This window comes from Bubalus bubalis, chromosome 12 (genome assembly GCF_019923935.1).
Source record: "Bubalus bubalis isolate 160015118507 breed Murrah chromosome 12, NDDB_SH_1, whole genome shotgun sequence".
Taxonomy (NCBI): domain Eukaryota; kingdom Metazoa; phylum Chordata; class Mammalia; order Artiodactyla; family Bovidae; genus Bubalus; species Bubalus bubalis.
This window is the reverse complement of record NC_059168.1, coordinates 70,183,940-70,197,884: the sequence shown is the minus strand read 5'-3', so window position 1 is coordinate 70,197,884 and position 13,945 is coordinate 70,183,940. Positions and strand designations below refer to the sequence as shown.

Below are 13,945 nucleotides of genomic sequence, written 5' to 3'. Positions count from 1 at the left end.
ATGCCATGATCTTACTTTTTTAAATATGTAGTCTTAAGTCAACTCTTTCACTCTCCTCCTTCACCCTCATCAAGAGTCTCTTTAGTTCCTCTTTGCTTTCTGCCATTAGAGTGGTATCATCTGCATATCTGAAGTTGTTGATGTTTTTCCCACCTATCTTGATTCCAGCTTGTAACTCATCCAGCCTGGCATTTCTCATGATGTGCTCAGCATATAGGTTAAACAAACAGGGTGACAGCAGACAGCCCTGTCATACTCCTTTCTCAATCTTGAACCAATCAGTTGTTCCATACAGGGCTCTAACTGTTGCTTCTTGACCTGCATACAAGTTTCTCAGGAGACAGTTAAGATGGTCTGGTATTCCCATTTCTTTAAGAACTTTCCACAGTTTGTTATGATTCACACAGTCAAAAGCTTTAGCATAGTTGATGAAATAGGGGTAGATATTTTTTTTGGAATTCCCTAGCTTTCTCTATGATCCAGTGAATGTTGGCAATTTGATCTCTGGTTCCTCTTCCTTTTCAAAACCCAGCTTGGAGATCTGAAAGTTCTCGGTTTGCATAATGCTGAAGCCTTAGCATGCAAGATTTTAAGCATGACGTTATTAGCATGGGAGATGAAGGCAATTGTCCGATGGTTAGAACATTCTTTAGTACTGCCCTTCTAGGGAATTGGGATGAAGAGTGACCTTTTCCAGTCCTGTGGCCACTCCTGGGTCTTCCAGATTTGCTGACATATTGAATGTAACACCTTGATGGCATCATCCTTTAGGGTTTTGAATAGCTCTACTGGAATCCTATTGCATCCACTAGCTTTATTAACAGCAGTGCTTCCTAAAGTCCACTTGACTTCACTCTCCAGAATTTCTGGCTCTGGGTGACTGACCACAACATCATACTAATCCAGATCATTAAGATCTTTTTTGGACGGTTATTCCATGTTATTTTGTACAGTTATTCTTTCCATCTCTTCTTGATCTCTTTGGCATCTACTAGATCTCTACCATTTCTGTCCTTTATTGTGTCCATCTTTGGATGAAATGTTCCCTTGGTATTTCCAACTTTCCTAAAGAAATCTCTAGTCTTTCCCCTTCTGCTGTTTTCTTCTAGTTTTATGCACTGTTCATTGAAGAAGGACTTCTTGTCTCTCCTTGCTGTTCTTTGGAACTCTGGATCTAGATCCAGCTCTGTCCCTCATGGCCAGGAGCTGGGTGGGACATCCCCCACCCAAGTGCTGAGTGAGACATCCCTTACCCAGGAGCTGGGGGAGACATCCAGCACTAAGGATCTGGGTGAGACGTCCCCCATCCAGGTGCCAGTCTTACACTTGGGCCACCCTGAGAGCCAGAGCCTCCTGGACTTTTGTGTTCAAGGCACCTTGCTTCCCTCTTCTGGTTCTGGCCCTGTTACTCACCAGCTTTGTGACCTTGAGCAGGTTATGTACCCTCTCTGAGTTCCAGTTTCCTCATCTATATGAGGAGGATAATAATACTTACCTTGAAAGGTTGTTGTGAGAGTTCCATGAGATAATGCCCCTTATAAGGGGCCTGGGGCTTCCCTGGTAGCTCAGCGGTAAAGAATCTGCCTGCAATACAGGAGCCACAGCAGAAGTTGGTTCAATCCCTGGGGTTGGGAAGATGCCCTGGAAGAGGGCATGGCAACCCATTCCAGTATTCTTGCCTGGAGAATCCCATGGGCAGAGGAGCCTGGCAAGCTACCATCCATAGGGGCGCAAAGAGTTGGACACGACTGAAGCAACTTAGCATGCACACATGCTAAGGGGCCTAGTTCAGCCCCTGGAGAGTAACTAGTGAGTAACAAATGGTAACTGTTCTAATGTACCCCTGGTGAGCCTGTCCACTCCTCTCTTGGAGTGACTTCCAGGAGGCAGAAGGGGGTGACTGGATGAGGCCCTGGATTCTAGAGAGCAGAGCAGTAGGTGGAGTAGAGTGTGGCCAAGGGGCCAGGGTCAAGGGTGTTCAGTTTCACCCTGGACCTACCTCCACAGGGAGTACAGGCCAGCCCTGGCGCTTCTGAAGACCCCTGAATCATATGAATCACGTTACACAATCTCCTGCCAGAATAATAACCCCAGCCTGACTCTCTGAAGCTTTCTTCCCATCCCTTGTAAACAGCTTATTTTGATGGTTGACAAATGCCAACAAATTAATATACCTGCCACTCAAGTGGGGAAAACGACTCGCCGTGATTCCAATTTACTGGAAATTACAGGATACTGTTCTCAACGAGCTGATGCTGTAATTTTTTTGTTTTTCTTCATCTAAATCCATGTCCCCTGGTCAGAATGAATGTTTATTGGGTTTGCGTTTTGTATTATTGACTGTGAGCTATTGTTACCTGATGTAATTGAGTTGTGAATCTTTTTTAAATAAAGAATTAGCAGCAAATCAAACTGCTGCCTGCCGGAGCCTGAAAGGAGAGCACAGCTGGTGTGCAGCACGGGGTTGCCAGGGACGGTGGAGGGGAGGGAGCGAGGGGACCCCACTTGGAGAAGCAGGGACACCTCATTTCTCTCCTACACCCTATCTGGGCTCTGCCTTTAATACCTAGCTGGACTTCGGGTCCCTCTGTCTTCTGAGGCTTGGTTTCCTCCTCTGGAAAATCAGAACAGTAAGGTCCACCCTGTGTATCCATCCAGCCTCTGGGGTGCTGTGAGTGCGCGGAGATGCTGGGTGTGTTCGGAGACACTGGATGTGCGCAGGGCTTTGGCAGCATGAGGTCTCTGTTCATCTGTATAGTCGGATGACCCAGATGGGTCCTGCGAGCCATCAGGTGACACCCAGGTCAGCAGTAGAGGCTGTCCCTGTTCCATTCCAGTTTTGCACCAATGAACAAGACCCATTGTCCACTTGTGTTCCTTACCGCCTTCCTGACCCAGGAGTACAAGAGCTAGAAGAGACCTCAGTGACCTCTCCCTCTCACCCCTCCTTTGCAGATGAGGCCCTAAAGCAGAGGGAAGGCACACTTCCAAGGTCACACACTGTATCGGAGGTAGAACCCAAGCTTCATTCTGCCAGTGGCTCATGGATCTTCGCTCCACGCACCCCCCAGGCCCACACTCTGACTTGCCCTGCTCTATGCTCCCTAGGGCGATGGCTATGTGCACAATTACCCTGGCAAGGAGTTATGCCTGCAACTCTCCTCTACGCTTGTCTAGAACTGTCCTGGCATTGTGAACTGTTATTGAACTTTTCTGCTCTGCAGTCTTTGTAAAGACCAGAGGCTCAGTCCTCTCTACAAGGACTGTGGCTCCAGACAGACAAATGGACACCACCCCCACCCTTTCCCTGGCTCAGAGCCGAGCACGCAGTAGGTGCTTCATGGCTGCGGGTGGATCTGAATGATGGTGTGATCCAGCTGCACTCGCTGGTCTCTGGAGCCAGGTGAGGAAATGAGTGTCAGGGACAGAGGCCATCAAGAACAGCTGCGGCCAAGTCTGTGGGCGGGCTTGGCTGGCTGCAGCTGCAATCTGGGACCTCCTGCACGCTATGTCTGAGAAACAAGCGAACCGTGTGAAAGCTGCTGTCAGGAGCTGTGGGCCTTGCTTGACAAATGAGACAAATGATTTTATGGACAATCTGTGTGTGCATGCATATACGTGTGTGTGTGTGTGTGTGTGTGTGTGTGTGTGAAGCTGGGGGAGGAGGAGGGCTGGGAAGGATGTGGAACCCTGGAGAAGTAGTAAGGAAGGAAGACAGGCAGGTGGGCTGGGGGAAGGGAGAGAAAGATGAAGACGGGAAAAAGTCAGGAAGAGCCAGAGGCCGGCTAGCCGACACCTCTGGCGTGTGGCTGCCCCAGCACGGGTGTGTCACACATGGAATCCTACTAAATACCTCAGAGCTGGGCACGTGCCTCCATTTCACAGTGAGGCTGAGACTCTTGCCCCAGCACAACCCACAGTCCATGCTCACGCTCTGACCCACCTTGGTCACCCACCCCCACAGGCACTCAGAACCAAACTGGAAAAGTGAAGTTGCTCAGTCGTGTCCGACTATTTGCAACCCCATGGACTGTAGCCTATCATGCTCCTCGGTCCATGGGATTTTCCAGGCAAGAATACTGGAGTGGGTTGCCATTTCCTTCTCCAGGGGATCTTCCCGACCCAGGTATTGAACCCGGGTCTCCTGCATTGTAGGCAGATGCTTTACCGTCTGAGCTACCAGGGAAGGTGCCCCCTCCCTGTTATCCTTGCCTGTCCTTCCCATTCAGGCTCCTTGGGACAGGAGGTGTCACTCACTGTCCTGGCTTCTTCAGCCCCTGATTCACTGTCCTCCTGGTATCGTCTGCTCCCCTATCCCCCATCCACTCAGTCCTCCAGTCACGCTGACTCTGCCTCCCAAACGTATCAACCCCTCTCGCCATGTTTCCCCTGCCCTGGTCTAGCTCCACTTGACTCTTGCCTAGATGACCTCAACAGCCTTCCCTCTGCTCTCCTGCCTCCCTGCTTGTTTCTCTCCTCATCACACCATCACCAGAAGGAGCAAGATGCGTTTGGGAGGTGAGGCTCCACTCTCAGGGCCAGGTCTTGCCTCAGCTCCTGCAGGCCCTGGCTCCCCCAGGAGCTCTTTCCACCAGGAAGGCCCTCCCCTCTTGTTCATAGACAACTCTGTCACCTTCAAGACTGAAACTCAGGCTTCTGTCTCCTCGTGGAAGCTACCCATGAACTCAGGCCCTTCCCCTGGCCTCTGATGCAGGGTGGTGTGTAAACCTCTGGTGTGGCATTTGTACATTACACCGAAATGCTTTGTTCCTACATCCACCATTGGCTGGGGCTCCTTTGGAGGCAGAGACTGCATCTTGTACCCTCTATATACTTAGGTGTCAGGCACAGTGTCCTAATAGGTGCTTAGTATGGTTCTCTGAGATTTGCAAAGCAGGAGGAGAGCAGGTGTGGACCCCTCTCCTGTTTTGACAGAGAAAGTAGAAAATCTAGGGGAAAGGGAAGCTCAGGACAGTACAGCAATGTGTGTGTGTGTGCGCATGCACACACATGTGTGCATTTGTGTGTGTGTGTGAGCTTTCAGTACGATATAAAATAGGTAACTAATAAGAACCTGGGCTTCCCTGGTGGCTTAGATGGTAAGAATCCGCCTGCAGTGCAGGAGACTTGGGTTTGATTCCTGGGTTGGGAAGATCTCCTGGAGGAGGAAATGGCTACCTACTCCAGTATTCTTGCCTGGAGAATTCCATGGATAGAGGATCCTGGTGGGCTGCAGTCCACGGGGTTGTAAATGCTTGGATGCGACTGAGCGACTAACACACATACACAAGAACCTACTATACAGCACAGGGAGCTCTACCCAATACTCTGTAATGACCTATATGGGAAAAGGATCTAAAAAAGAGCAGATAAATGTATAATTGATTCACTGTGCTATACAGTAGAAACTAACCAACATTGTAAATAACTATACTCCAATGCAAATTAATTAAAAACAAAGAGTGGGGGTGCTTTCACCTGTACACATCCCTGAGGAAGCCTCAGACAATGATGCCCCGCCTTGGCAGACAGTAGGTGCTTGGGAAGTAGTAGTTTCTTTTCCTTAACCTCTCTGATCAATAGGTAGAGACCTTGACTGGAGCAATAATAGTGCCAGGTCTCAGGCTGCAGTCAGACAGCACTAGCTGAGTGCCGCACTCTTCCAGGAATAGACGGACTCCCTAAGGAATGCTCCCAACCTTTCTGTTCTCAAGGACCTTTGATCACATCTGTCTTCTGTGTGTCCTGTTTGTTTCACCAGATGAATTGTACTTACTAAATAAGGATTAGTACTAGTTACTATGGAGAAAATATCTTCCAGAAAAAAGGCACCTGACCCCTCAACCTGGATATTCTGACTGGGGGACATTTTGATGTAGTCTATACCACTTTGGGGCCTCCCAGGTGGCTCAGTGGATAAAGAATCTACCTGCCAATGCAGGAGACGCAAGTTCAGTCCCTGGGTTGTGAAGCTCCCCTGGAGGAGGAAATGGCAAACCACTCCAGTATTCTTGCCTGGAAAATTCCATGGACAGAGGAGCCTGGTGGACTATAGTCCATGGGTTGCAAAGAGTCAGACACGACCGAAGCGACTAAGCATGCATGCACGCATGGCACTTTGATGTGCTGTAATGATTTATAGCACGTCATTAAATGGTCTGCTTCTTTGATGCGACTTTATGTGACTAACAGACATTATTGTCCAAGTTTCGAGCCTCATCTAAGGTCAAGGATTAAATGAGGGTCAAGAATATCTGTAACAGCCTTTGTTGGGTTAAAAAACAAGGAATCAACAGCAAAACCCAAACCAAACATTTTGGGGTTTTGATTCTTTCATTTTGATATGGTGTTTCTCAGGTCAGTTCAAAAAAGTCCCCTTTAGCAATGTGAGCATTTCAGTGTCTCACTTCAACAGAAAAACAGCTCCTGTGTGTGCTTCTGATGAGTGTGCAGTAGGCAGTGCTAGGGGCTTCGAGCTAGCTAGTCTCAACATTCCAAAGAGAGAAATGGAAACAGTTCTCCCATTTGGGCTGGGCTTATAGCAACACAGGGTGGTGATATTGTGGCAATTCATGTAGATCAGAAACCTGGCTAGACTTAGATATGGCTGTGATTACTAAAAAATGGGGAAATGAATTAATTATTATTTAATAAGTGTAGTTTGGCAGGCATAATCTTTCAAAAAACCAGAAAAAAGTCCTCAGAAGCACAGAAGTTGGAAACTACTATTATTCTGGAAATGCTGTCTGGCCACTGCCTGACACCATGGTTACTCCAGCAGATTTCTTGCAGATGTTGGGCTGGGCAGCACCTATCGTGCACAGGACACGTGTGACATACTTGTACATGATCTTTGCAACCAGCTGGACAGGTGTCAGCAACTCCCAACCCTCACCTTTAACAGATGGGAAAACAGAGTCTCAAGGGATTCAGTGACCTGCCCAAGTTTGGAAGTGGGTCTGATTCACCCTGTCTCAGGGGAAACACAGCCTTAGAGGACCTCTGTAAGTCTCAGGGGACTTGGAGCCAGTCTAACTTGGGAGTCGCCCTGGGCAAGGATGAGCCAGCAGGTCTTGCTGGAGGTAACTGTTGAGGTCTCTGTCTGCCTTGCCAGTCCTCTGCCGCCTTCCTCATGTTGCTTTTCATATGTGGGGATTTACATCAAGTGCTGGGCTGGCCAGTCTCCCTTCAGGCAGTGGGGCCTCCCCTCCCAGGCTCTCATTTCTGGAGGCTTCCGGGAGGTGGGCGCTGCGTGGGTCCTATGGATCCCCCTGCCCCCATTTACTGTTTCTTGTGTCTCAGACTCCAGATGTGAGTTTTAATGTAGGGAACACAAAGACTTTGAGCCTGAGGGTCCTTGGTTCAAATTCCATCTTTGTCACTGAGGGGGCCTTTTTAGGGGGGTCTTAGGGAGGCTTTCCGGAGAAGGCGATGGCACCCCACTCCAGTACTCTTGCCTGGAAAATCCCATGGATGGAGGAGCCTGGTAGGCTGCAGTCCATGGGGTCGCTAAGAGTCGGATACGACTGAGCGACTTCCCTTTCACTTTTCACTTTTATGCATTGGAGAAGGAAATGGCAACCCACTCCAGTGTTCTTGCCTGGAGAATCCCAGGGACAGGGGAGCCTGGTGGGCTTCCGTCTATGGGGTCGCACAGAGTCGGACACGACTGAAGCGACTTAGCAGCACTAAGCAGCAGCAGTAGGGGGGCTTCCCAGGTGGCACCAGTTGTAAAGAACCCACTTGCCAATGCAGGAGATGTAAGAGATGAGGGTGAGATCTCTGGGTCAGGAAGATCCCTTGGAGGAGGAAATGACAATCCACTCCAGTATTCTTGCCAGGAGAATCTCATGGACAGAGGAGCTGGTGGGCTACAGTTCGACTCTTAAAAACAGTCAGACACGACTGACGTGACTTAGCACATGTGCATGCACACACATACGTGTGGCCTTAAATCTGTTGCTTAACTTCCTGACTCCAGTTTCTTCATATGGAAACAAGGGAATACAGATAAAAACAATAATAATGACATCTACCTCATTGTTACAAGGAAGAGAAATACCTAGTGGGTCCTCAACAGATATGCATCCTCTTCTCTCTAGGACAGTGGGTGACCTCTGGAAAATCAGCCAGGCAGGAAGGGAGGCCTGGCCTGCTCAGTGTGGTAGGAGCAGGGGTAGCCGGAAGTCTTTGGCCATTTACTGGGGATTTGTGGGACCTGGAGCTGCTAATCTCATTGCAGCCAAACCTTGTTATTGCATTCCTGCCCAGAATGTCATTTAAAAAGCACTTAGGGTTTCCCCAGAACACATTTACATGAGGTCCCAGGGGGTGGGACTGCACAGAAAACAGGGCAACCTGAGAAGCTCCTTTCCTTCCCTGGGGGCTGAGGCTGTATGGGGGTGGGGTTGGGGGCTGCAGGAAGGGAAGCAGCTCATTTTCCACTCCCCTCTGGGGAGGGGAGGGGAGGGGCATTTGCATGAACAATGGCATAATTATGCTTCCTGTTTACGCAGCCCAGCCATGTGCTGTGCAAGGAGCCTCCACTGGCTGGGCCTCAGAAGTCTGGGCCTGGAGGCAATTTCTGGACCCCGTGGCTTTGAGGAGGCTCCTGACTCTGAGCTTCAGTTTCCTCCTTTGTAAAAGGAGGATTGCGGCATTGACCTTGCCCCTGTCATCCAGTTGTGAGAAGATGACAGTCTGGGGTGTGACGAACCCAGTGGTTTTTGGGGGTGGCATCAGCATCACCTGAGAACTTGCTAGAAATTCATATTCTCGATGAACGAATGTGTGGATGGATTCCAAGAGTACAGTGAATACCACTTGGGTCTCCCTCCTCAACCTGCATCCAGTAAATGCCAATGTGTTGTCATATTTGCTTCATTAATATAAAAATGTTTAGCATGAAAAAAAAATGAAATGCATATTCTTGGGCCCCACTCCAGACCTATACAATCATACTCTGTGAGGCTTCTCTAGTGGCTCAGATGGTAAAGAATCTGCCTGCTAATGTAGGAGACCTACATGAGGTCAATCCCTGGGTCAAGAAGATCCCCTGGAGAAGGAAATGGGAACCCACTCCAATGTTCTTGCTTGGGAAATCCCATGGACAGAGGAGTCAAACAATCAGATACAATTAAGTGACTAACACCTTCAATTTTTTACTTTGCGAGTAGGGCCAGCAATCTGGGCCTTGTACATGGCTGGGCTGCGCAAATAGGAAGCGTAACTATGCCATCGTTCATGCAAATAACTGGCCTTCCTGTCATTACGATGCCCGTTCAGGGTTAGAAGCCTTGCCATTAGCTTGGCTTAGCTGCCTGTCCGCTGGAGTTGGGCCTCCCTCAGCCTGGCCTTGCTCTAGTGGAATGCTCTAAGGCGGGGGTTGGGCCTGGGATGAGAATTCAAGAATAGTTGCTTTACTAGCAAACAATGAAGGCCCAGGAAAGGAGGCTCAAGGATAAGAAACATCTTTCATGTGTATCATACTTTTGTTTCCCAAACATTTTGACATTCATTGCCTCATTTGAACAGCATGAAGTAATAGTCAAAGAACTGCCCATTCAAATTATAATTATTAATAAAACTAGAGAATGCTCTGAAGCTAGCTCATGCATGCATATCGTCTCCACAAATGGTCTGTGGTGTGGGCGCCTGGCAGACAGAGGACAGAGCTACCTTTCCTGCCATATTCCATTATCCCCAGTCTCCCCGTCTCCAGCCCTCACCTCCAATGTGGGCCAGAGTCTCTGGCCTTGGCCTGCCTGGGCACCCCAGTGGGTCAGGCATGCACCCACAGGCAGGACCCTAGTCCTCCTCAGGAGGGCGGGTCTGCCCTTGACCCTCCCCTCCTCCATACCCACCTGTAGGTGTCGGTGGCTGGCACCTTCCAAGTCTGGATGCCTTTCAGGGGGCCCTCGCTCCCCACCAGCACGCTCAGGTTGGAGTTCCGGTAGGCGTTGTTGCACTGGGCCTGCGTGGGGCCGTGGGGCCCACTGGCCCCACATGTGGTGAACAGCCAGTGAACTGCGCACGAGAGGAAAGGCAATCAGTCGCTCGGCCTGGCCCTCCCTCTCCAGGGTCTCCCTCGCCGCCTCTGAGCCGTTGGCTCCATGGTGCCAAGCCCCTGTTCCAAGACGGCACCAAGGCTGGGGCAAGCAACACTAATCAGTCATTTGAACTGGAAGCTTCTGTGAGGATCTGCTGTGTGCCAGGCCCTGGACCAGAGGTAGAGACACACACATGAAGCAGACTAGGACCCTGGCCCTCACAGACTTACAGGCAACTAAAAGGAGACCCAAAGGGATGCAACAACACAGGCCAGTAAGGGAAAGAGTCACAGAAGGGTCCAGCTAACTCTGCACCGTGAGAGTTCTGAGGAGGGAGAGAAGACTCCTCTCAGGTGAGAGGCATGAGTGGGGGCTGGGTCCTCTCCTGGTTCTCAACAGGTCCAGGACAGTGCTAGGCAAACAAGAGGTGCTCAATGTGTGCTACCGTGACTGGATCTAACCTGACTTCCGCATACAGGATCCTCTCAGCCTGAAGAAGATCGAAAGAGTAAACTGGGCACAGAGTCAGCTCCATGCCATCCTTCCCTTCATTGGTTGTGCTTGGAAACACATTGGAAACAGCTCTGTGCTCTCTATTTAATGTAAAAAGTAGGAAATGGATCACTTGTGCCTCTGACGCATGTCCTCCTTTTCCAAGCCCCTCACCACTGTCTGGAGGTTTGTCCTCACCCAGAGCACCCAATGCTCTTCGGTGGCCTTTAGGGGGTGTCTCCGGAACACTCAGCACACCTCCACCCCTCCACAGCCGCTGGACCATTTCCTTACATTTTATCTTTGAGTCAGGCTGGACCTTGGAGAATTGTCAGATTTCATCCTGGCGGGAATTCTAGTGTGTTTAGATCTATAAAAACTTTCCCCCCAAATATGCTCTTGGTAAAGTTACTTTTACTTAAAATACAAAAATCTCATTATAAGATTGGAGAAATTATTTCCCTTTAAAGAGATGAAGTCGAATCCTACCTACAGAAAATTATGAAAAAATTAATTTGGGTGTATATAGCTTTGTTCGCTCGGAGAAAGCGATGGCACCCCACTCCAGTACTCTTGCCTGGAAAATCCCATGGATGGAGGAGCCTGGTAGGCTGCAGTCCATGGGGTCGCAAAGAGTCAGACACGACTGAGCGACTTCACTTTCACTTTTCACTTTCATGCATTGTAGAAGCACATGGCAACCCACTCCAGTGTTCTTGCCTAGAGAATCCCAGGGACAGGGGAGCCTAGTGGGTTGCCATCTATGGGATCGTACAGAGTCGGACATGACTGAAGTGACTTAACAGCAGCAGTAGCTGCAGCTTTGTTCGCTAAAACATAAAATTCTTTTTGATGACTTTCAACTAATTTGATGCAAAAATGAAAGGTTAATTTGGGTTGCTAATTATCAGCAATCAGATTGAGATTACACGGGGGCAGTTGTGATAATCTAAAAACCAGGCTGGTTGCAGTGGGCTTTTGTGATGCTGCCCCAGCCCGGGGTCAGGAGAGCAAAGTTCTAGTTGAGGTTCCAATGCACACACAGCTACTCAATACTGAGCCCTCAGGACTTTTCTTGGCTTTATTTTCTGCAAAGAAAGATGTTGATTTCTATTTGGTTTCTGAAGGTTGTTTCAAGGGCAAGAAGGTGATGAGTCCATTCATCTTTGGTGTGAATGCTTGAGTGTTAATTTTCTCATCTGTTTGCATTGTAAGAGGGTAATCTGTTAATTCAAAGGACTGACTCTTTACTGGAAGCTTTTCAGCAGAGCTGTCATGGCCAGTTGACTTTTCACCCTCTCCAGTGCTCAAATTACACGTGTGGGCTGTGCCAGGGGGAGATGTGGTAAGGTCATGAACTCTGAAATCAGCAAGAACATTTGGGCTTGGGAGCAGCCTCATCACTTGTTGATTATGGGACCTTGATCATCTTTTTTGTCTGTGAAAGGGGCTAGATTGGTATGAGAATTAAAGGGAAATGAGGGGTATGAAAGGTTATTATAAAATCTAAAACTCTAAAAAGGTAATAAGTTATGTTGCTGACTCCTGCCTACAACCCAAGTCTGATGCTGTTCCTGACAATGGGAAATGTGGCCAGGCTTTCTGTGAATATGGATCCCCCTGCCAACAGCACCTAGGAATTTAAACTCAGTGAACTGGGGATGAGGGTAGGAGCAGGAAGAAAAAGAAAAGCTCAGAAAAGAAGTTTAAAAGTCCATTCCACCCCATGGTCTCTATCTCCTCTAAGTCTATTCTGCAGGTCAGTTTGTGCCTATAGCAAGCAGCCTGGGTTTGGGGGCAGCCTTGTCAATCTGGGGCAGAAGCATGGTGGTTCATTAAGTTATTCGGTCCTGGAAACCAAAGAATTCAGACATAAATATGTTTTTTCCCCCTGGAGAGTGTGCTGAGAAAGACAGCTAAAAGAAGGCATGGACTTGGCACCCTACCTGAGCATCTGTCTTCAGCAGGACCTCTTCTAAAGCCAGCCTCGCTTAACACTGTTCTGAAGGTTCTGAAATGTTCTCAGAGAGTCTGGGTTTCTACTTCCTGGCCAAGTTGGGCATCTGATGAGGTAGGAAGAGGGGCATGGGCTTTGAATCCAGATGGGCCAACTTTTCTCACTGGATTTTACCCCTGAGGAGGTGTGAAAACTGGGGTAAACCCTGTAGCCTGTCTGAGCCTCAGTTTCTTAAGCTGAACAAGTGGAGATACAATACCCAGTACTTAGATGTGCTGTGAGTATTAAATGATGACCATTAGAAGAACATTATGCATTAGAGACGCATAGAGAATATAGTTAAGTGTGTAACTTCCTGTTCAATTTTTGACTGTAGGAAAGCAGAGACACCCAGTCTCAAGATTTACATTCCTCAGTCCATAAAGAAGGGACTCTAAGGCTGTTTCTCAATAAAAGGAACAGTATTTTCCCAACTCACTGGACAGATATTATTAGTCTCAGGTGGTTTATATACGCAAAATTCTGTTTTCATTTGCAGCGACTGCAGATGCAAAGGTCCAGAGTGGGAATTCTTTCTGAAGTGGATTCCGCAGAATGAGGATTCGCCATCCCAGGTCAGACCCATGATTCATCCAGCCGAGGTCTGTTGCGCTCACAGCCTTTGAGGCATGGAGGTCCTCTTTGCTCCCTTCGATGGCTCTGATTCTCATAAATCTGCCCAAGGTTGTTTGGAATTAATTTCTGTGTCCCTTGAGCAGCACTTCTTAGGGGTATGGGGTTTCTGAGTTTATTGCTCATTGAACAAGAGCTGTCCTGCTTCTGCTGTGTATGGGCTTGCCTTGCTGAAGCTTCATCTTGTTGGTTCTCTTTGCTCATCTGCCTGGAATCTCATAGACACCATAGAATGCCACAGCAAGATGGGACGACCCTGGAGATCTCTGAATTTAGTGGTTCCCAAACCACCTAAGGACCTTTAAAAATACCAGTTCCAGGGCCCTGAAGATTCAGATTTGTATGGAGGAAGGACAATATTTGCATTTTGTGAAAACTTTCCCAGAAGAGCCAGACTGCTGTGTGCAGAGTGGATAAATAGTCAAGCTAGGAGTTAAACATGGATCTTCAGAGTTTAAGTTCAAGACTTAAAAAAGTGCTGCAACTACCATAAAATCCTCATGGAAACTTGCTGTGAGTCTGGTTTTATTTTCCTTATAAATCCATGAGCCCAGGGCTCACTTAAACCCAAACAAGTTTGCTCAGGCCCAGAGAGCAGGCAGGCCACCATGAGGGGAGAGGTGAGTCGCTCAGAGTATGTGGTAGGTAGACCCTCAGTTCTAGAAGGTACCACAGTGGCTTAGCCTAGCAGAGTGTGGGTTTTGGAGTCATAGGCCCAAACCAGGGAAAGCAGGTGATCAGTGTCAGGACTCTGGTCCCCTGAGAGGTCATGGGG

General features: G+C 48.7%; 1 protein-coding gene across 1 annotated transcript in view; it reads right to left on the bottom strand.

Moving 5' to 3' along the window:
* Positions 1–13,945, bottom strand: part of ALK (ALK receptor tyrosine kinase) — a 737,626-nt gene that overhangs the window by 44,931 nt on the left and 678,750 nt on the right. The window contains exon 12 of the mRNA XM_006061052.4: positions 9,864–10,026. Coding sequence (XP_006061114.3) covers positions 9,864–10,026 — 163 coding nt within the window. The remainder of the gene's footprint in view (positions 1–9,863; positions 10,027–13,945) is intronic.